The sequence below is a fragment of the Poecilia formosa genome, unplaced genomic scaffold (assembly GCF_000485575.1).
Source record: "Poecilia formosa unplaced genomic scaffold, Poecilia_formosa-5.1.2 Scaffold293, whole genome shotgun sequence".
Taxonomy (NCBI): Eukaryota; Metazoa; Chordata; class Actinopteri; order Cyprinodontiformes; family Poeciliidae; genus Poecilia; species Poecilia formosa.
Window position 1 is genome coordinate 625,068 of NW_006800232.1, and position 21,297 is coordinate 646,364.

At 35.4% G+C, this 21,297-nt stretch overlaps 2 protein-coding genes across 8 annotated transcripts in view; both read right to left on the reverse strand.

Moving 5' to 3' along the window:
- Positions 1 to 1,657: 1,657 nt before the first annotated feature.
- The window catches only part of LOC103151820 (protein NLRC3-like), a 37,375-nt gene continuing 17,735 nt past the window's right edge, over positions 1,658 to 21,297 (reverse strand). For 4 of the 7 annotated variants that reach the window (XR_001664754.1, XR_001664753.1, XR_001664749.1 and 1 more), the window contains 2 exons: positions 20,990 to 21,277; positions 20,089 to 20,905 (listed from right to left, as the gene is read on the reverse strand). Coding sequence is in view for 1 of the 7 variants with exons in the window: in XM_016681771.1 (XP_016537257.1) it covers positions 2,955 to 3,013 (59 nt within the window). In the remaining 6 variants the exon portion in view is untranslated. Of the gene's footprint in view, positions 3,014 to 20,087; positions 20,906 to 20,989; positions 21,278 to 21,297 lie in introns of those variants that run through there. The other 3 variants (XR_001664755.1, XR_001664750.1, XM_016681771.1) reach the window with 3 other exon arrangements.
- LOC103151821 (protein NLRC3-like) lies at positions 4,097 to 19,432 on the reverse strand. The gene is made up of 12 exons (XM_007572051.2): positions 19,319 to 19,432; positions 18,638 to 18,937; positions 18,464 to 18,501; positions 16,887 to 17,123; positions 14,623 to 16,522; positions 13,121 to 13,300; positions 10,673 to 10,840; positions 9,376 to 9,549; positions 8,115 to 8,288; positions 5,762 to 5,935; positions 5,612 to 5,661; positions 4,097 to 5,242 (listed from the first exon to the last, which is right to left on the reverse strand). The coding sequence occupies exons 2-12, from the start codon at positions 18,913 to 18,915 to the stop codon at positions 4,713 to 4,715; spliced, it is 3,903 nt and encodes a 1,300-aa protein (XP_007572113.1). The 5' UTR covers positions 18,916 to 18,937; positions 19,319 to 19,432; the 3' UTR covers positions 4,097 to 4,712.

The window sequence follows — 21,297 nt, forward strand, 5'->3', positions numbered from 1 at the left end:
TATATATATATATATATATATATATATAGGCAGTTCCAATTCTAATACTGAATAATCTGAAGGTCTACAGGGTCTCAGGGGAACTTTGGTTATTATTGTCATGTCCCTAACTTTTTAATCCCCTGAAACACTTCTACACCTTCACCTTTAAAACATATGGTGAGAAGCAAGATGGGAATATGAATAAATGATATGCAAAAATAGGGGGGACTCATGCGTGAAGGATTTGGTCTTGTCATTTTTAAAAGGCTTTAGCTCCATATATTTCTTGCCGTGTGTGTTCGTGTGAGGGCTTCCTTTTAGCGTTCCGTCTTTTTCTAATGTTAAATGTAAAGTACAGATAAATGTACTTCATCACAAAAATCAAACAGAAGCCCATGAACGTGCCTTTAGCTCAGATTTTAATTACTAAAGAGTTTATCTTTAGTGCATGTTCTGTAAAATTGTTGTGTATATTCAGCAAATACATGTTTGATTACATTTTCCACACCTCCAGTAGACTTTTAGGATGCTGGAATGTCATATCCTTTAAAACATTGCCCTCTAGTGGTAGATGAATGGATTACAGTTCAGAACAGGTGAGATTCTCTGAATGGTTTCTGTGTCGCATCTATTTTATGAATGCAGTCTGTGTAATGTTCACAAAAGAAAAACTGTTTGTTCCTTTAAGACAGGGGTGTCCAAAATGTGACCCCGGGTATTTCGTAGCCTACCAGTTTGCTGCCTGATTAGAATAGTAAGGGTTTAAAAGCCAAACTGTGAAAAGAAATGTAAATTTTGAAAATGCTTTATCTACAACTTCATAATCCATGATAATAATAATTCCCTCATTATCTGACTGGACTTTGAAATGTTAGAAATGAAATGAATTGGATGGGTTTTGAAAAGCACAGTTTTGAGGTACACCGTCTTGGTCATGATGAATGTAGCCAAAGAATTTATACCATTTCATTGTGTTTGACTTTATACTTTAACTTTAAGATCGTTTCTAATAAAGAATTTGTGAGGTTTCTTATGCCAACCAGAGACCAAAGAAATAATGTTAAGAAAGTCTGTAAAACTATTGACTGTGGTGTCTTTGAAAGATTACTAGTAATTGTCATTGTTTCGGCCCAAAATATAAATGATTGAATGAAGGCTTCTTCTCATTACTGTATGGTTTATTATGAAAACAAAACTTTTACCCATTGCAAACCGCCTACACCTTAGAGTGATCTTCACTTATAAAGCTATTTCTTCATGAATCTACTAAATGCCTGCCAAGCTGTTTTAAAACGATCAAGCTAACTGTCATAGAACATGACAGACATGATTAAATGACCACAAACCAAAACTTTAAACTCAGAGCAAAAGAAAAAGTCTGATCCATGTTGAAGCTTTTTCAGTTTTCACCAATCTCATTTGTTTTTCCTCTCTGAACTGTGAAGGTCGGTTTGTTAGTCAACGCAGAAGATTTTCAAACATCGGTTCAGATCTCATAACACTTGTATAGTATTTCATCATAAATGCCGCAACTTCTAAACTTCATAAATAATTGAGATGCAAGATTTCTGGACCTCAAGTTACCACCATCTATACTATAAAAGATCAAATGTCCAGACAAAATTCCTCTCAACTAAAACAAGTTTATATGTTTATTATAAAGTGAGGTGAACTCATCTAGATTCTTTTCATGGGATATATCACCAATTTTTTGTTTTCAAACATATCATATTCTTTAATTCGTAATGTCAGGCTGATGAAAGGCAGGTGCTGTAATATTTTTTGATAATTTTATCATTTTCAAGTTTTTTGCAGATTATGTTTTTTTTTTTTTTTCTGAATTGAATGAGTGCACCGTCATTTCCTGCTTGATTGTACAACCACAGACATCACTGTAAGAGAGGAAACAAAGATCAACCAGGCTGGAACAAAGAAATGTTGATGCATTCAAATGAAACAATGAGAAAAACAAAAAAGTTTGTTTTTTTTCTCATTGGAGTCTATTTGTCACTTTGTGAGCTGAAAAAAAACTAAGCAATTCCCCCAGGCAATAAAACTGTTATCACAAGAAAAAAAAAGAAGAAACTTATCCAGAGACGATGAGATAATTGTTCAGTTAAATTAGAAACGCAATCAAAGTTTATGTTTTTTTGGCAAAAAAATAAAAGTTAAAGAAGTAAAATGACCCCAGTCAGATTTTGCATATGTTACTTGAGGCGTAACAGAATTAAAGAGGCAGATTAAGCCCACAATAGGATCTTGTTATTATTTATAAACCTTATACACACAAAGCACTGAGAACATTCAGGGTCATCTTAGCTCAGCACGTTTCAACAAATTAAATATTAATAAAGGGAAGTGTGTTTAACAACACACATTATTTAGAAAGCTGAGGCTTTGGGGCAAAGCAGAAAAACTTTCCCTTTATAGAAGCTGAATAAAAGCATTCTCGTGCTGCGTTGTTTAATCCATTGTCTTTGCCTCACAGCAACCTTATTTAGTTCATTCTTTCCTCCATTTCTGTTTCTTTTATGTACATTGATCCGTAAGTTAAACCAAAACCAGGATAGAGTGGTTCAGTAAAAGTTGTGCGTACCGTGTACAGGTGAGTCAATTCATCTGGAGACACTTCAAAGAAGGACAAAATACCTGCTGGCCAATCCAAATACACTCCAAGGCTCAACGTTTTAAACTCAGTCAAAAACCATTCGGTGGAACCACTGTGTGAAAAAGTTCCATCTATGGACCAGGACCAAGATTTCTCATTCTGTCCTAAAGAAAACTCACTACTAGAGTCTCCACTCCGGGTGATACTTTTGTATGCCACTCCCGCCTCACCGTCTGATAAACGGTGAAACTCAACTTCCCAGTAGTGGCGTTCTGTCAGACCCTCTTTACAAAGAACCTGTGAAGAATTAAATCTGTCTGGATGGTCAGGATAATGTTGCTTCTCTTGATGAAAATGTGCTTGTTTATTGTCTTGGGTCAAAGTGATTGTTCTCCCTGCAGTGCAGCGTCAGATCACAGGCATCTATAAAGAGCATTATAAATGTTATTAATCCTTGAATATCACATTTAAAATCTGGTAATAATATCATCCTGGCTAATCCAAGTAGTCTAGCCTAGCAATGCCAATTTACAAGCAGTACTAAAATTTGTCCAAATAATCCAATCCCAGTTGCCTGCCTTACACGTAAACAAGCTCAGCATCAGTGCACTGAGATTTTAACGTATAGGAAAAACTCAATAAAATGTTGCAACACACACTTGCAGAACTCCTTAGTGCATGTCTATGACTCTGTATAAACGGACATTTCAGAGATTTTGTGCAGTCTAATTTTAAATCTGCTTTTAAAATGAGTTAACAAAATCATACTGAAGTTTATTTACTCACAAAGTCCTGATATCTATAGATCCATGAAACCACAACTTTTAATGAGGTGGACACCAACACGTAAAGATTTCATCTGACAGAAATCCTTCAGAGAATTCCAGAAAGCTGTTATTAGCTGTCTGCAGTTATGAAAACTGTTGTGTTTTTTTTTGCTGGGATTTTTCACAAAGACTGGTCTTGTTTTATTTGTAGTTTGCACTACCTGATGTCAGACTGCACTGCATGTTACAGTTTATTTAGTTAATTTAAATGTGTTAAATATATCTTTAGTTGCCTAATATAAAAATACAAGAAAACAAAAAAATATTTTAAAACAGAATATAAATAACTGTTATTGTTCCTTAGTGGGGAAATTTAGGTGCATCAGAAGCAAAGTGACAGGAAACTCAAGCATTCATAAATTAAGAATAAAATATTGTACCATAAATAGTTAATAACTATGTGAATGATGATAAATAAAAACATCCAATGGTGGACAACTTTATTGTCTTTCATACAAGTCAATGCAAAAGTTAAGCCGTTAGTTTTAAGTAGTTTAACAAACATTAAAGAGGTAATACGTGGTTTTCAACCAAATACGCTGTGTTCATCACAAATGTGCGCAAAACTTTGTCAGTGTTCTGATAATGTTGAAAATTCACAATCTTGCAATTGCTGTGTTAAATAAGAAATGCAATTAAAATCACAGGTGAATAACTTTGTTCACACAATAAGTAATTAAAAACACATGTCGCACTATGATCCTTCAATTGCTTCCTGTCTTTTTCTTCTTCGTGGATTGCCAGCATCAGGTTGTTGATCATGTGACTCGTATAATGTTAAAGTGTTTCCATTGCAGTTTTGTGAAATACAATCATTTTGATATGGCCAAAAAAACACCACCTAATCCAAATGCCTAAACATTTTATTGAAGAAGTGGAGGCTTCTTTTTCTTTTAATAATTTGTTTCCATTAAGCAAATTGTTTTTCGAAATCTTAAATTGTGCAGCTGTATTCGTGTATAGGTGTACACCTGCACTTTGATTTCTCCATTTCTCCACAATTGTGTCAACTGAATACTTTGTGTTAGCAATTTGAAAAGTATGTCTTAAAAGGGCCCATTTTTTTCTTCATTTGTTGATACTGCCAATTTCTAGCATAAAAAAATTGAATAAAAACTATGATAAAATGTACAAATGTTTTACATTTTTTGCAATATGTTATGTTTAAATTGTTGTGCTAGTTCGAAAAGACAGTTGCATTGTCCTAACCAAAACACAATAAATCTTACATTGCATCATAATTCAGACTTGAAATGTATTTATTTATACATTTTTATCCCTCATTCATCTTTTGTTTACTTATATATATTTTTTTCTTTTATGCAAACTGATCCAGAAGTAAGACCAAATCCAGGATGTAGGGGTTCAGTGAAAGTTGTTTGTACAGTGTACAGGTGGGTCAGTGCATCACGAGAAACATCAAAAAATGATAAAACCCCTGCTGGCCAATCCAGATATATCCCTATGCTGCATGTGTCTGACTTCAGAAACGTTTGACAATAATTATTGTGATAAAAACATCCAGTGGTATTCCATGACCACGCTTTTTCATTTCCTGTCAGAGAAATTTCACTGGAACAGTCTCCCTGCCTAGGAATACTTTTATATGCCACTCCCACATCAGTGTCAGAGCTCATATAACACTCAGCCTCCCAGTAATGACGACCAGTCAGGCCTTCAATACAAAGCACTTGAGGAGCGTCAAATCTGTCTGGATGATCAGGATATGGAAGGTCCTCGTCGCAGTAACTTGCCATTTTGTTATTTTTAGTCAACGTGATAGTAGCTCCTGCTGTATTGGTGTCCAGTGTCAAATCACAGGCATCTGAAATCAATATAGAAATAACTGTTAAGTGCTGCAGATGGTATGTACAGTTCAAACTTTAAGTTTACATACACTATGCAAAAAGACATATATGAATTCTTTCACACTGTCTGACATAAAAATAGAATAAACTTTTCCAATGTTAAGTCAATTAGGAATACCAAAATCTCTTTTATTTGCTAAATGTCAAAATAATAACACCGAAAATGTCAAGGCAATTTTCATGACTTTGTTCTGTTAAGATATTAATATTGCTAATTGATAACTGTATTTAAACATTTACTAATATTTGCAACTGCGAACATTTATTAAAAGTGCCACTATGTTCTACTTTAGATTTATCATTACATGATAGAGATGTATGCTTACACTGTCTCAGCAGCTTCAGGTTAACCCAAAATTCTTCATTGTGGTCCACACTGACGACAGACAGAAAACCAGAAACACTGTCAGATATGCAATGTACCCAAGAAAAAAACCCATTATGCCATAAATCAGGGCAACAGTAAGCAAACATACTTGAGGCATTCAAGTCTGCAGTGTGGATCCCTCTGTTTTTCAGATAGCATTTTAGCTCCATGATCTGTCAGGTGATTAAAGCTCAGGTCCAGTTCTCTGAGACAACAGTGGTCTGACATCAGAGCAGATGCAAGAGAGGAACATCCATCCTCTTTCACTTTGCAGAATGATAGCCTAGGAAATGAAAACCAGGTGTTTTAGAAGGTGGAAGCTAATTTCATCACAACAAATTGTTGCGTTGACACCACTAGATGGGATTCTTGAAAAACTGTTTGAGTGGCGGTGGTCGCAGGTTCGATTCCCGGCCTGGTAACATTTGCCGCATGTCTTCCCCGTCTCTCATTACTCTCTTTCCTGTCAAACTACTTTAAAATAAAGGCCACCAGAGCCAACAAAACCTTAAAAAAAGAATAACTGTTTGAAATAGCTGTAGTGTATTTTCCCCCATACATATTTCTTCTGTATTTTACCAGAGTTTTTAGTTTAATTTTTCACTAGCCATGTCAATGCCTTCCACTGTAAAAATAAATTAGTTGAACCAACTTAATTGAATTGCTTCAATTGGTAACAAGTACATCAATTAAGTTTAATCTAACTTAATTAATTAAGTTTATCCAACTCAATTTAATATGTTCATCCAACTCAATTCATTAAGTTTATCCATTAAGTTCACAAGAGTGCATTGTAAGAAGTGTACTCTTAAAAATACACTTTTTAGAGAATGTTCTAAAAAGTGTATTTGAAACACTTAAGTTCAATGTTCGCAATTGTGTCATACTTTTGACATCATGATGATCTGTCTAGTCACCAGAGACAGATCATCTACTGACCGTGGTGCTGTGGTGGCACAGGGGTAGAGCACAACTTACATAAGGAAACCAAAGTCCTCGACGTGGACATCACAGGTTTGATTCCAGCTTGATGACCTTTGCTGCATGTCTTCCCCCTCTTATTTATCAAGTTAAACCAACTTAAAAAAAATAAGCTGGATAAACTTAATTGAATTACTTGTTACCAACTGAGGCTATTCAATTAAATTGGTTCAACTATTTTCTTTTTTAGTGTACAGGAGCTTTGAAAAACTACAATAACATGTTATAACACATTTGAGTTGTAATTTAAGTACAATGTGAGTGATAATATAGTTTTGGATATTTTTTTTTTTTTTAATTTGGGACAACTTAAAAATTTGAGTCGACTTTCTGTAGCCCTGTGCCGTCACAGCACCATGGTCAGTACATGATCTGTCCCTGGTGAAGGTTTCGTCATGATGTCAGATGTATGATATAATTATGACATTGAATTTAATTGTTTCAAATACACTTTTTAAAACACATACATTCTATGTGTTTTACTGGCTTCCTAGTGCATGATTTGGTGCTAACTCAATGCTATGAATCATACTTGTACCCATTACTAAGGACAAAGCGGGTAAGATTAACTCAGTTTATGCAGCTGTGCTCAGAAATCTTATGCAGAAATGCATGTGCAGGTTATCTTTGTTATGCAACAATATAATTGCAATTTTAGTAAACCCTGCATTGAGCACAGTGAGATCTTCTTCAAGATTGTCGAATCACTGGTGTCATCATTTATTTGTGACTCGGTGAATATGTGTCATGTTTATTTTTATCTTGCTATTTTTTTACTCTTTGTTTTGTTTTTATCTTTTCTCTGTGGACCTTTATTGTGTAGAATTAAGTCAAAGATATTTGAATAATTTATTAGAAAAAAAAATAATGATATGAGTAAGAGAGACCTAAATTTATCATGTTACACACACACACAATGAATTAAGTTATAAAAACTTAATAGATTGACATGGATAAACTTAAAGAATTGAGCTGGATGAACGTAATAAATTGAGTTGGTCAGACGTAGGATACGAAACTGGCAATGAACTCAATTGTTTTCGAGTAAAGTCAAGGTAGAAATGTCCTTAAAGTTAATTAAGTTAATTTAAGTTAGATTTCAATTTTTTAAGTTCTTTGAACACAAAAAAGTAAGTTGTCATCACTAAACCAAATGAATTAAGCGAGATTAATTGAAAGTTCATAAAATCAACTACAGCCAAAAACACTGGAAGTCTGGGTTTCCCTGATTTATCTGCTGCCCCCATGACCTGACCCAACCCCGAAGCAGTGGAAAAAAATAATGAATGGTATTAGATTAATTGGTTAAGCCAAGACCTTTTCTGCTAAAATTATTAGCGATGTGACTCTGAAACCGGATCTAAACATAGATCCTTTTTCCAAGTATAGTCATTTGGTTGGTTGTTCAGGAAGCTGAAACCTCAGCTGATGTGTAGCCATGTATGTTGTCTACATTTAGCTGCACTTTTTTTAATACAAACCTTAGTTTTTCTAAAGTACAGTTTGGTTTCGTCAAAGCCTTACACAGCTTCATTACTCCAGTATCATGTAGGTCATTGTAGCTCAGGTCCAACTCTCTCAAAGGAGAAGGTCTGGAGCTGAGAGCTGAAGCCAGTGTCTCACAGCCTTCTGCGGTCAGCTTGTTGTGACTGATCCTGAATGACAAATACACTTTATCACACAAAGTTATCTTTTAAAAAGGTTTTAGACATCGACTCAACCACATACAGAAAATAACTAATTACAGATCAATTAACAACCTTTAATTGGAAACTGAAACAGTAGAAAGTCAACAAGCAATGTTAGAACAAAAATCTATATGTATGTGTTTTGATAGTTATTTTGATTTTCTTATACCAATATCACAAATAATCTTCCGCTGGGTGCATGTTTACTGCTGTGGTCTCTTTGCACTGCTTAGCAATTAATTAGGAGAGAAATGGACGTGATTTGAAAAGGGAACAATGTTAGAGCTTTTGTTTCATTAAGTATTTAAGGTAAATAGTTGTTTGGGGTCTCGCTGTTTTTTCTTTGATAAAGTACATAATACTTTAAGGGCAGGACAGATGTAGAAAGCCTCTTAGCACATCAACTTTTGCTCTTGTTGTTCTTGTGGTTTGCTATTTTTAGAATGGCAATATTACAGTCTATGTAAACTTAACATAATTTTCCATTATATTACTGGATAGATTCAGTGTTTTCCGGTCCTAAAGGTATAGTAAACCATTTGCCCCACAAACTAAATATCAATATTATCACTTGTATATAAACAATCTGAAAAGTGTGATATGAATATATATTCAGCGCCTTATACCCTAATTGTATCTTAAATGCAACTACTGTTAAAAGTGCTGTGATTTTAAAGTATGAAGTTCAAACTTGGCATAAATAGAGATCATCTGTATCCCAATCCTCTGTCAAAAACTTCAGTGGACCAACAATAAAACAAGTTTGATACAGCTGTTTCAGATGCATCTCAAACTTTCCCAGTAGTTGTTGTCATTGTATGTTAATTGAGCTAAAATCCAGGTGCTACATTTATATTAATCACATATCTCAAATTAAAAAAAATTTAAAAGAACACACTGCATTATATAGTGTAATTATGTGCAAACCACCTTACTTATAGATTTTTCATGGCGTCACCATCTTAGCAGATTCAATTGTATTTATCAGATGTATATAAACAGTGTGAATGTGATTGACACTTTGAAATGTGTGTTGTAAGTGTTCAGATATTACCTCAGTGTTTCCAGTATACAGGTATTACTCATCAGTCCAGCTGACAGGACCTCCATTTCTGAGTCTTTGAAATTTGTGTAACTCAGGTCGAGCTCTTGCAGGTTGGAGAAGTGGGATGAGAATGAAGTCGCTATCTCCTTGCAGATCTCAGTAATGTTAGAGTTTTGATTTAGTCTTCGGAGAGAAAACAAGATGATACTGATTTGACACTCAAATTGCTGATGTCATCAATTTCAGCCATTCACATATAATAATTCAAACCAACTGACCAGTCAGTGTTACAATATGTACCAAAAAATGTCTAGGGTGCAGCAGTAAAGTAGAGTTTTAATTGTGACTATATATGATGAAGTGTTCAGCATTTATCCCTCAAAATTGCTGATTTCATTAAAGCCGCCAGACTGATAAACATAAATAATTTTCATAATATTTAGATTTGGGTATAATGCTTTTGTTGTCATATAGATTATATTTACCATATTTTCCGCACTATAGGGCGCACTAGATTATAAGGCGTACTGTTAATGAATGGTTTATTTTCTATCTTTTTTCATGAAGCGCACCGTAATATAATATATACATTAAACAAAACAAAACAGTTAGATAAGTCAAGTCAGTCATAGCACAGTACGTACTTACTGTGCTTACTCCATGACGCTCCTGTCTACGGTAGCTGTAATGCAACTAAAACATTTCGACAGAGCGCCGTGTACAACACTTTGAAAAAAATCACTTTGAGGTCAGTGAGCACAATCAGAATTAATCCATATTAATTCACTAGAAGGGACTGTTTTACCTCAGAACGGTATATAAATCGCTCCAGATTATAAGGCACACTGTCTTTTTGATAAAATTTAAAGTTTTTGTGTGCGCCCTTTAGTCCGGAAAATACGGTAAGCAATTTCTCTTCTCCCTTAGGTTTCACAGTGACCTAAAAGACTCATTTGTAGATGTAACCAGGTTCTAGGTAGGGAGAAATTAAAAAGGGTTTGATCTGGGAATTTGGACAAGGTAGATTTTTATTTTCATTAAAAAGTTGACTTTCTCTATGGAAAACAATTAAGTGAACAGGTGTGAATAATTAAGATTTCAACTATTTTTTTCTGTTACTATGTTTTCGATATTTAAATTTGCTTCATCTGAAACATTTAGCCATCTCATAAAACACTATATGTATATCACTATTGGATTAGATTTTATGTTTGTTTTTGTTTTTTTAACTGGAACTTCTCAAAATCAATGAAGAACATTTTATTTCAGGTTTAATCTTCAGCAACAGATGAAGCCAGACATAGACCTGAGCTTCTCCAGCTTTCTGCAACGTAGTCCATCAGCGATCACAGTGAGTAATGAGTCCATCAGTATGTTTTCACTCAACTCCAACTCCCTTAGATTCGAGATCATTGGTTTTAAAGCTGATGCCAGATTTTTGGGTGACTCCTCTGATAGTCCAATCCCTGAGAGGCTGCAAACACAAATATCTTCCATGAATCGGTACAGAATTTTTGCATGCATTAATGTAAGTAAAATGATTGTGACCATCACCATAAGACAGGATTAAGCACTACTTTTTGATTAAAATGTAATTGAAACATATTATTTTAGACTTCTTTTTCATTTTTAAAACAAGTTGTGGTTTCACAAGACAGCAAATCACAAAAATTAGCATTTTTAATGGGGTAAAAGAAAAACATAATTCCTCCATCTATCCATCAATCAATTTTTTAACTAATTATTTTCACAACATGGTTCTAATTACCTGGTAGTAATATGCACAATGCATTTATGTTCACTATTTTGTATTTGCAATTTAATAAAAATAAATCAGCTCACAACTAATGTGTCCCAATCTCTTTTTCATTGGCCGAAGGAACACACATTTGCAGTTGGGTTGATGATCAGTTCACACATTTCGACTGGATCCAGATCCACCATAAAAAAGTTTCAGAGATGTTTGATTGACAGGTTACATCAGTTTTCCTCACATACTTGCAGACACCGATGTGTACTCTCTCACAGTAACATATTTCTTTTGCCTACTCCCCTTGCAGACTGGCCACAACTATTACAGACTGAAGCTAGCTTTTCTCGACTTGGAATAGGGCAGGAGTCACCAACACGGTGCCCGCGGGTACCTGGTCACCCAAGAGGACATTGTCAGTCACTCAGAGCAAGTTATAAAAATAGCAATTGTCATCAGGGAACACTGTCAAAAATATATTTAATTAAATGATTTTACATTGAAGTAATATTTGTTTGCATGTAGAATTTATATAGAATTAAGTTACACAAACGTTTAAAATAAATTGGTTTATGTATAAAACATAGCAATTTTTTCTAGGGTTAAAGTTCAGAACTATGCGCAAATGCAGGGGGGGATCAGGATATTATCAGAGGGCTGTAGAGCCTGCAACTGTACGAGTGTACCCATTCGGCATACCTTGAGATTTTTTTTTGAAAAAAGAAAAGAATAGTTTTGGGGATTTTTTTAATTATCTAACCCTCTTTAGTATTAACAAAATTGTGGAAAAAATAAAAAGTCCTTTTGTGTTAGATCGTCTTGTACATAGCTCACATCTGCGTGAGTCTGTGGGAGTGGGCACATCCAAAGCCTAAATGTTACTGGTTGGTTTAATTTTGTGTATTTGGCAGCTTGGCACTTTTTCTGTAAGCTAAAGATGAATGAACAAAGTTTGAACCCTCAAGTAGTTGTAAGAGCGTTCATGCGGACACCGCCTGAGCTTTTTACCGAGTGCACAGTTCTGGTGGGTCGCTGGCTTATGGGAGTTTTTTGTGGTTTCACAAATTGAAGAGCTGACAGATCACCCGGTTGAACAACCATGACATCTGCCTCTCTTCTTTACCGTTGTGTTAAGACTGCACTGCTGAAACAATCCATACTCTCAGTCACACTTAGAGCTTCAAAAGGGAATCAAACTTGAAACTCTGTGAACTAAGAATTTCTGATCCCATAATGATTAACCATATCTGCCATGGTAAATCATTACTGATAACTGTTATGAGTAGTCCTGAACATTAATATGAACAGACTGCATGTAATCATAAATATGTAAATGACTTATTGTCATAAAGGTTGAGCCAAGAAAATTTATGTCTGTATCAAACAAGTAGCCCTTTGTGTTACTGTGTACCCATGAAGTAGCTCCCACGCTCAAAAAGGTTGGTGACTAAAATTGGGCAAAAAAAATGTGTATTGTGGCCCCAGAATAAGTTTTGGGCTTTAGTTCACAACCAGAAAAAAGTGTAGTGTTCTTTCCAGGTCTGGGATCAATGTTTGGCTCAAGTAAAGAAGCACAATTTTATATCATTTAAGAATAAAGGAAAGATAAATTTGGAGATGCATAAATATATTGGGGCCTTATTTGTAGTTAGTCAGCATAAGGGTACTACTTTGTACTTTGGTCAGTTGTGTTTAAGAAAGAGCTAAGCCTAAAAGCAAAGTTCACAATTGATCAGTTTATATGCATTTGAAGAGGGATGTGGGTCTTCCTCCTTGAGAAATTTTCTACATCTCCATAAGCAGAAAATAACATAGATGAATAGATGAGTTTTGTAATACTCCCCAATCTCAAGCAACATTATTCAACTAGTAAAGGTAAAAAAGTAATGACAAAAATGGATAACAGGGAGTGGTACTCCTGTGAAACTGCAGAGGTTAATACATTTATTCAATTACTTGCATAATTTTAGATAAAACAAACAAAAAAATATTAGTCACACTCACCTGAGACTGAAAGCCTCTAGTTTGCACTCTGCATTTTTCAGTCCTTCAATGAAGATTTCAAATGCATTACCCCCAAGTCTATTTTTTGTCAGATCTAGTTCAGTCAGAGGAGATTGAGGACTCCGCAAAGCAGATGAGATCACTTCACACAGAGCAGGTTTGAGGAAAACACCTGAGATTCTGAAGAAAATAAGAGTCAGTGTGTTAGGATAAGATTTTTAAGTGATTGTGTACAGGGTTTCCCCCAGAAAACTTGTTAAGCAACGATGGTTGGGGCGCCGAGACGGTCTACTGGCGGTTCATTGTGTTTTTGTATTAAAAGATGCTAAGTTGACAAGAAATGTAAAAATATTACTGGGTAAAATATGTTACGGGAAGATATTGCCAGTGAAATGCTATTTAAATCCACAACTAGTGAGTTACTGGGAGTTTATTCTTTTAGCTTGAGCTCTGTTTGTTCACAAACACAAATTAGTAAACTGCAATTATTTAATTAAAACATATTGCTTTGTAGGTTGGCCAATTAAACTACCCTCTCCCTAATTTCACTAAATCTAACACAGAAGCTGTTACAGGGGTGATGTTTTTAGCAGCAAGAGGGGCTCCTAAGTCAAATTCTGCTCAAGGCCCCATACAACCTTTAACCGACCTTGCAGGATGAGTTAAAGTGCAGAGATGCACAACAAACTGGAGATTGAATTTAAAGCTGCTGATGTGGCTTTAGTAGGTCTTCCATTTCGTGTCTGTTGAGTTTTCAGCAATCTCAAGCTTTATGGGATGAGTTTTTCTGATATCCTCGCGGCCATGCGAATTACGTCTGGCTGATTAAGTGGACAAAGCATTTCATATGATTTTGTAATCTGAAAATTAATACTAAAATTAATAACAATTAAATAAAATAAAAGTAGCATGATGCCTGACTACGAGGCAAGCGCAAAGGGTTGAACCTGCATGATGAGTGATTAGCGCTGGTTTGTTAAACCCGAACACACCGACCAATCGGGACCACATACATAAACTTTACAGGGAAGACAGAGCCACACACTGGGAAGCATGTTGACATGTAAATGCAGCACATGATTCTTTGTTCACAAAGATAAATCATTGTCACCACTCTTCACAGGCTCCTCTAAAAGCACGACCACGGGTTATATCGTAAAGTTTCAGAAGCAGAGCTCAGTGGATTTTAAGTTTGATTCCTACCTTGATCAAAAACTCTGGAAATAAACACAATTCCTCACAGGGGATTGATGTAAATATACATACAGGTCAGCCTGTGTCCAGTTTGAGTGAAAGGAGGTGCTAACCTGCTTATAATACACTTATAATACACCGGAGGAAGCCACGTGTGTCAAATCTCCGCAATTTTATCTTAATTTTATTAAGACTTATGACACAATAATTCAAGATTTGTTTAAATTACTTACTCCTCATTTCAATGACAATATATTTATATTTGTGTGTTAATGCATGTACATGACCGCTTTACATTGTAAACTCACCTGGCTTTTCTGCAGTTCCTCACAGCTGGGATAATCCTGAAACTGCCCTTTTCTTTTGTTGTGTATTTCGTCAGGTCAAATTCCTCTATTGGTGTAGTTGACATTAGCATTAAGTCAGCCAAAGCTGAACACTGAACAGGGGTGAGCTCTGTTTCTGGATATTGATGTGGATTCAGAAACTGCCTCACACTGTCATACAGCGAATCATCTTTCAGTTCAGCCAAACAGTGAACCAGATTCAGACATCTGTCTGGAGAGCAGTCACATAAATCTATTTCTTCTAGACATGTCCTGATAGTCTCTGCAACTTCAGAGTGTTTCTCTGTTTGCTGAATGAGGCCTTGAAGTTGATTTTGTGTCGACTCTAAGGACATGCCAATGAGGAACCTAAGAAACATGTCCAGTTCTCCTGTCTTTCTCAAAGTTGAGTTTGCTATAGCAATTTCCAATAGCTCATCCAAAGGCAGATCAACTGGGTGAACATCCAAGATTGCCTTCAGCTCTTCCTCAGATCCTATCAGAAGGAAATCTTTGAGGCTTTGAGAATCGATTGTTTTACTTGCAAAGCTTCTGTACACAAAGAGAGCAGCAAAGTACTCCTGAAGTGTCAAATGCACAAAGCAGTAAAGCTTCTTTGAGAAAAAGACACTATCTTCTTTGAATATTGCGGTACACACACCACAGCAGACTCCAGCTTTCTCTATGTCTATGTCATAACTTTTCAGGTCATCTTTACTGAATATGATTTCTCCTTTGTTCAGTTTTTCAAATGCCATCCAGCCCAGCTTGAAAATGAACTCTTCATTCAATTTGAATAGTTCGGAGATATCTAGCTCGTTCTCCTTGCCTGCATTTGACCTGTCGTCCTCAACAACATCTAGTTTATCTTCTGGGCCATATTTCTCAGCAGCTCTCTTCATCTGAGTACAAAAGAAGAGTGTGTACATTTCCATTAGAGTTGTGGGTATGTTTGTCTTTTTCTCTGAGATGCTGCTATTTTTTAAAAGCAAGTACTCAAGAACCTTTGAGGCAATCCAACAGAAGATGGGTATGTGACACATGATAAATAAGCTCCGCGAGGTCGTAATATGATCAATAATCTGTTCAGCAACCATTTTGTTCTGAACTCTGTTCCTGAAGTACAGTATTTTCTGTGGATCATTGAAACCTCTGACTTCCGTCCATTGATGGACATATTCTTTGGAGATGCGCTGAACGGCTCCTGGTCTTGAAGTTATCCAGACGAGTGCAGAGGGCAGAAGATGTTCCCTAATCAGATTGGTCACCAGGATGTCTACGGATGATTCCTTTGTTGGATCTGTCAATCTTTTCGTTTTTAGGAAGTTCAGTTTAAGCTGACTTTCATCAAGGCCATCAAAAATGAACAAAACCTTGTGCTTTTCAAATATTTTATTGACTGCTGTGTTCTTGAGTTCAGGATGGAATTCCTTAACAAGAGTCTCAAGGCTGAACTCATCATCTTTGACCAAATTAAGCTCCCTGAATGGAATCATGAAGATGAAGTCCAGGTCTGGATTCGCTTTCCCGTCTGCCCAGTCAAGAATGAACTTTTTTACAGACACAGTTTTACCGATTCCAGCAATTCCCTTGGTCATCACTGTTCTAATGGCTCTCATTTCTGGTGCGCTTTGAAAGATATCATCGCAGTTTATCTTAATTCCTTCTGTTGCTTGAGTTCTAAACTTGTCTTCAATTTGCCAAATCTCATGTTGCTTATTGACATGTTCATTTTCTCCTTGAACAATGTGAAGCTCTGTGTAGATTTGGTACAATGACTTAGTTTTATTGTTATCTTCTTCAGTGCCTTCACGCTCCCATTCACAAATTTTTCTCAAGGAGTCTTTGTTATTTTTGATAATATCTCTAATTGTATCATCATCTGTAGAAACAGAAATATACAGTTTATTATATTTAGTTTACTTTGTATCTATTTATACAGTTTAGATTTTCTACAGTTCTATATTTTCTACAGTTTATGTTTTTCTAATATAACTTTATCATACAAGTTTTACTCAAAGCATTTGTATCAATCAATCAATAAATCAACAAAAGTTTATTTGCATAGCACATTTCAGCAACAAGGTAGTTCAAACTGTGTTAAAAAGTGATTTTTGTAAGTCAGGTAAATAATGAAACTTTTCCACTGTCTTAGCGACATGATTTGCCAATGAAATAATCTTAAAATTTCAATAACTATCTTAATGAAGAAAAAAAAACTCATGAGAAATTAAGACTTTTCTTACTTTGACATATTTCAGGTTGAGTTTCTCTGAGGATTTCATAGAAAGCAGCTTTTGCCTTCACAGAATTCAGTGCTCTAAAGAGTTCTCTCATCTGATCCTGGCTCTTATTGGTGGTCATGATTTGGTCATACATCTCTTGATGGAGCATGTTCCTCTTGAGCAGCTGGTCAGCTATGGGCATCACTAAATGGATGCTCTGGATAAGCTCCGGTCTGTTGCTCCAAACCCAGTTTGCTTCTTTTTAAATAAAGTCAAATAAATTAGACTGAATAAAATCCACCATAATACACATAATTGTTACCTTACAAGTATGTGTACATCAGTCTTTTGTTTTGACACAGAATAAATTCCACTTGACAAACCACTTAAGTAAATACAAAGTGCAGTTTGGAGATGATAATTTTTACCTTTCTTAATTTATAAAACACAATCCATAAAAACTTGGCCCTAGATGAAAGGTAATATGAGTGAGACTGAGGCTTCCGTACACTCTACCCCTGCACCACTGCCACATCCCTGCTATTTAGAACTTGCGCCAGCGCATATTAAATCACGAAAACATTCCACCACCTAAAGATGTATAAATTAAAACCATCTGTGCTAAATATTGTTTCAGCTGTTTATTTAACAGAACATAGAGGCCTCTTAGAACTGCATAAATTGTGATACAAAGCTAAAGTTGGCTTCAGAATTAAGCTTCCAACTCGAGAAATGGCTAAAGAACGATTCCACTTGATTTTCTGCTACACTCAACTTGTGTGTTTCAATTGTCATTCAGAGCCCTGCCTGCTTAATCTCATTAGGGAAACATTTGACTGCATGGATCAAAACCAAGTAGCTTACTCTCATATTATAATGTAACCAAAAAACTAATTGAAGTTAAAAGGTTGTAGGAGTGGCCACAAATACAGAAAGTAGTTCGAGGAGCATAGGTAATTTCCATGTATTCCAATGAACAATTTAACATTTAGATTTAACAATAAATTTAGAAATAGAAGTAAAACAAGCTGTAAGGTTATATCTTAAAAACCAGAAATATGAATACATTGAATCTGTGCCAAGAAACGTAAGAAATTCATAAAAGCTAAATATTTTCCAGTTACACTGACTACACAGAGACAAATGTCCCTCTATAGCTTGATAAAATGCTATGCTTTTAAAGAACACTTTAAAATGTGTTTCACCAAACTTTTAAAAGTGTATGATCTACCACACTTTTCAGATTCATGGCCTGGCAGATATTTCTGCACATATGGTCTGGAAGGTATTTCTGCCAGACCTGATCCATCACTGATATTGTCTATTCCTTATCATTCACCTCATTCCTACCCAAAAAGGACATTTTTCAAGTTATCTTTGTTTCACATTAAAACTGATCTCGAGATCTGAACCACTTAAGTGCAACTAAAAAGCAAAAACAGAACAAATTTGTAAAAAGGGAAATACGTTAAAATAGGACTGTAAGTACGTAATATTTTATCCATCTTAGAGCAGTAGACAAACCATCTTCTGTTTAGATTTTTACATTCAACAACTGTCATCAGCAATAATTTCTTAAAGCTCTGACTTAAACTTACTTTGTTCCTCTTCCGTGATTGACATAGGTTCAGATGAGCTATCAAAAGACAAAAGAAATAGTTCAAAATTACAATTTCTTCCTGCTCCAAGTATCATTGCATTTGTTCATTTGGCTAATCTTGTCTTATAAGTCAATAATCTCCTGTGACATGCTTTAAGTAAGTCATACCAACCTTGATGTTACTTCCGTAGTTGTGTTTTCCAAGTCATTCTTTGCACAATAGTTGCTGCTTTCAAGATAAACATCTTGTGCTTGTCTGCATGATGTTTCCTTCCCTGATGTCTTCTTCTCATCTTTTACCTCCTCCTGAAAAGATGGCTCTCTTTGCATGAGAGGGGAATCTTCTCCACTTATAACTCCATTAGATTCTTCATCTTTGGGCTGATCAGATGAATGAATTCCTTGTCCCGTGTCTGTACTCCTTCGGAGGGCAGAACACTTGTTCCCCATGTTTTATTTTCTTCTATATCAGCTGTGAAAACATACATTTAAAAACAGACAAAACCAAGCAAACCAAAACAGTAAAATACATAATTGCATGTATTATTATTTATGTTGCAGGATTTAGAAAACCTAATCTAGCTTATTAAAGTACAAGTTTCACATAAAAGTGAAAGCAGTTCATTTTTTTAATTCAAATTGTTGAAAAATAAATATCATAAATTATATAATAATTTAATAGAAATGTTTCAGTAATGTCAAAAATGTAAATGTGACTGAATGCAAATGTAACTTTTATTCCATTTTTGTTTTCTCTGAAACAACTTTCACTCTGTGAGATATCTCTGCCAAACAAATCCTCAAGAGAACGTGTCACAAATAAAGACACAGATAAGAGTCAAAACTTACTTACCTTATTGTTAAATGTCCTCATCAAAAATCAACATGATTTTTCAGTCTCTATATCACATCAGAATACAATGAAATAGTAATCTGCTCTGCTAACACACTAAGTAGTGTTAAGTCAGTGGATCTGTACTCACACCTACAACATACTTCCAATCTGTGTGTGCGTGAATGTGAGACTGCATGGGTGTGGGTGTGCATAGGTGTGTGTGTGTGTGTGTGTGTGTGTGTGGTGTGTGCGTGATTACATGGAAACCAAGACTGTTTTTCAGGTCTTAACAAGATCTCTTCCTGCATATGCTCTGCCAAAACCGGTTTTAACAACACCTTTGCTGATGAGGACCTGAAAGACAGCTCACATTAATCTGATCCCTACTCTAACTTCTCGAGTCTTTCTGGATAGATTGTAAGATTATAAACAATAAAACAATACAGCTTTAAATGGTCATTGTCCGAACCTTAAGTTATTTGATTTGTTGTGTTAAGAACACAGAAACTAAACTTGAAAATTCATCACTTATGATGCATTATTGGATTCACAGAAATATCACTATTCTGAGTGGCATAGGCCTTAATCATGACATCAATTAATAATATTTTGTTATACAGATTAACCTCTTGAGATTAATTGTGAAACTGTTATGAAAAGCAACTTATTCAGATGTAAGTGGGTGTCAGTATAGTCTTTATGGTGTACACAATCAAAAGACATTGGGTTGTTGATGCCACAACATTTAATTAAAGATCTGCAACGCAAAATAGCTCAGTTAGTACAGTGTTTCTCAAACTGTGGTCCCGGGATCACTGGTGGTCCACTGGCGCCACCTATTGGTCCGCAAGGTACTGCATGTAAACAACCAGTTCTATTATATCACTAAATGACAAAACTATAATACCAGGATAAGCTAGTTTATATTTCAACAGCAGGTCACAACAAAGTGGAACACAAAGTTTCACAGAAGCCAAAAACAATTATGTCTGAACAGCTTAAACAGACTTACAAAAAGCAAGTTCATTCCATATAATTTTATTTGATACAGTTGATTTCTTACTAAAGATTACTCAGGTAATTAACAAATTCTTTATTATTAATATTTCACAATAATTATGAGTTATATACAGAAACTACCAGGATGGATGCTTTTTTTTCAGAGCTGGGAAACATTGAGTGACTTGGGGATCTAAGAGAGAATAATGCTAAAACAAAAGGTACAATCTTTAAAAAAAAAAAAAAAAAAGAGACAACAGGAAAGTTGCAAAAATCCATGGTTTTGTCCATCGCTTTAACCATCAGTAATAGAAAGTTCAACATTCTCACTTAAAGGGGAAGTAAGAGTTCGAGATGTAACTGTTTTTTCATAATAACACTTGTAATTTCCCCCATGATTAGAGTTGACTTCAAGAAATCTGAATGTGGAAGAGTTGGTGCTTGATGACTGGGTCTTAATGTTTTGATGAGAATCTGGTTGGTGTTTCTGGAGAATGAACAACCCATTTAAAAACGGGGTTGAGATGGAACAGGTGATGGCAACAAGCTGACCCCAAGTAATCACACCAGCTGGATCCATGGAGATGGTGGGTTGCAGAAGGACTACTGTAAAACAAAATAAATAGTACGCTTACCGCCTTACTAATCCAATCAATTTCAATAATGATTTATAGTAAAAAATATATATACCTTTTGAATATAGCTGAACAGAGTCGCTAAGGTCTGTGCTGAAGTTCTCATTAGTAACCCTTGTGTGAAACTGACACTGATAGTTTCCCTCATGCTCAAAACCAATTTGAGGGATGTAAAATGTTCCAGAGTTGCTGTTCGACTCTACGGTCTGACCAAAACCATCCGAGGTCCGATTGAAGATGAATGTTCCCCCTACTTGTCCATCGGGGACCAAACAAGTGATGCGGAGATTCTGACCAAAGCTAATGTCACTTTGAGGATTTGTGATCGTGGGTTTTATTAGGCCTGGGGAAAAATGTGTAGCA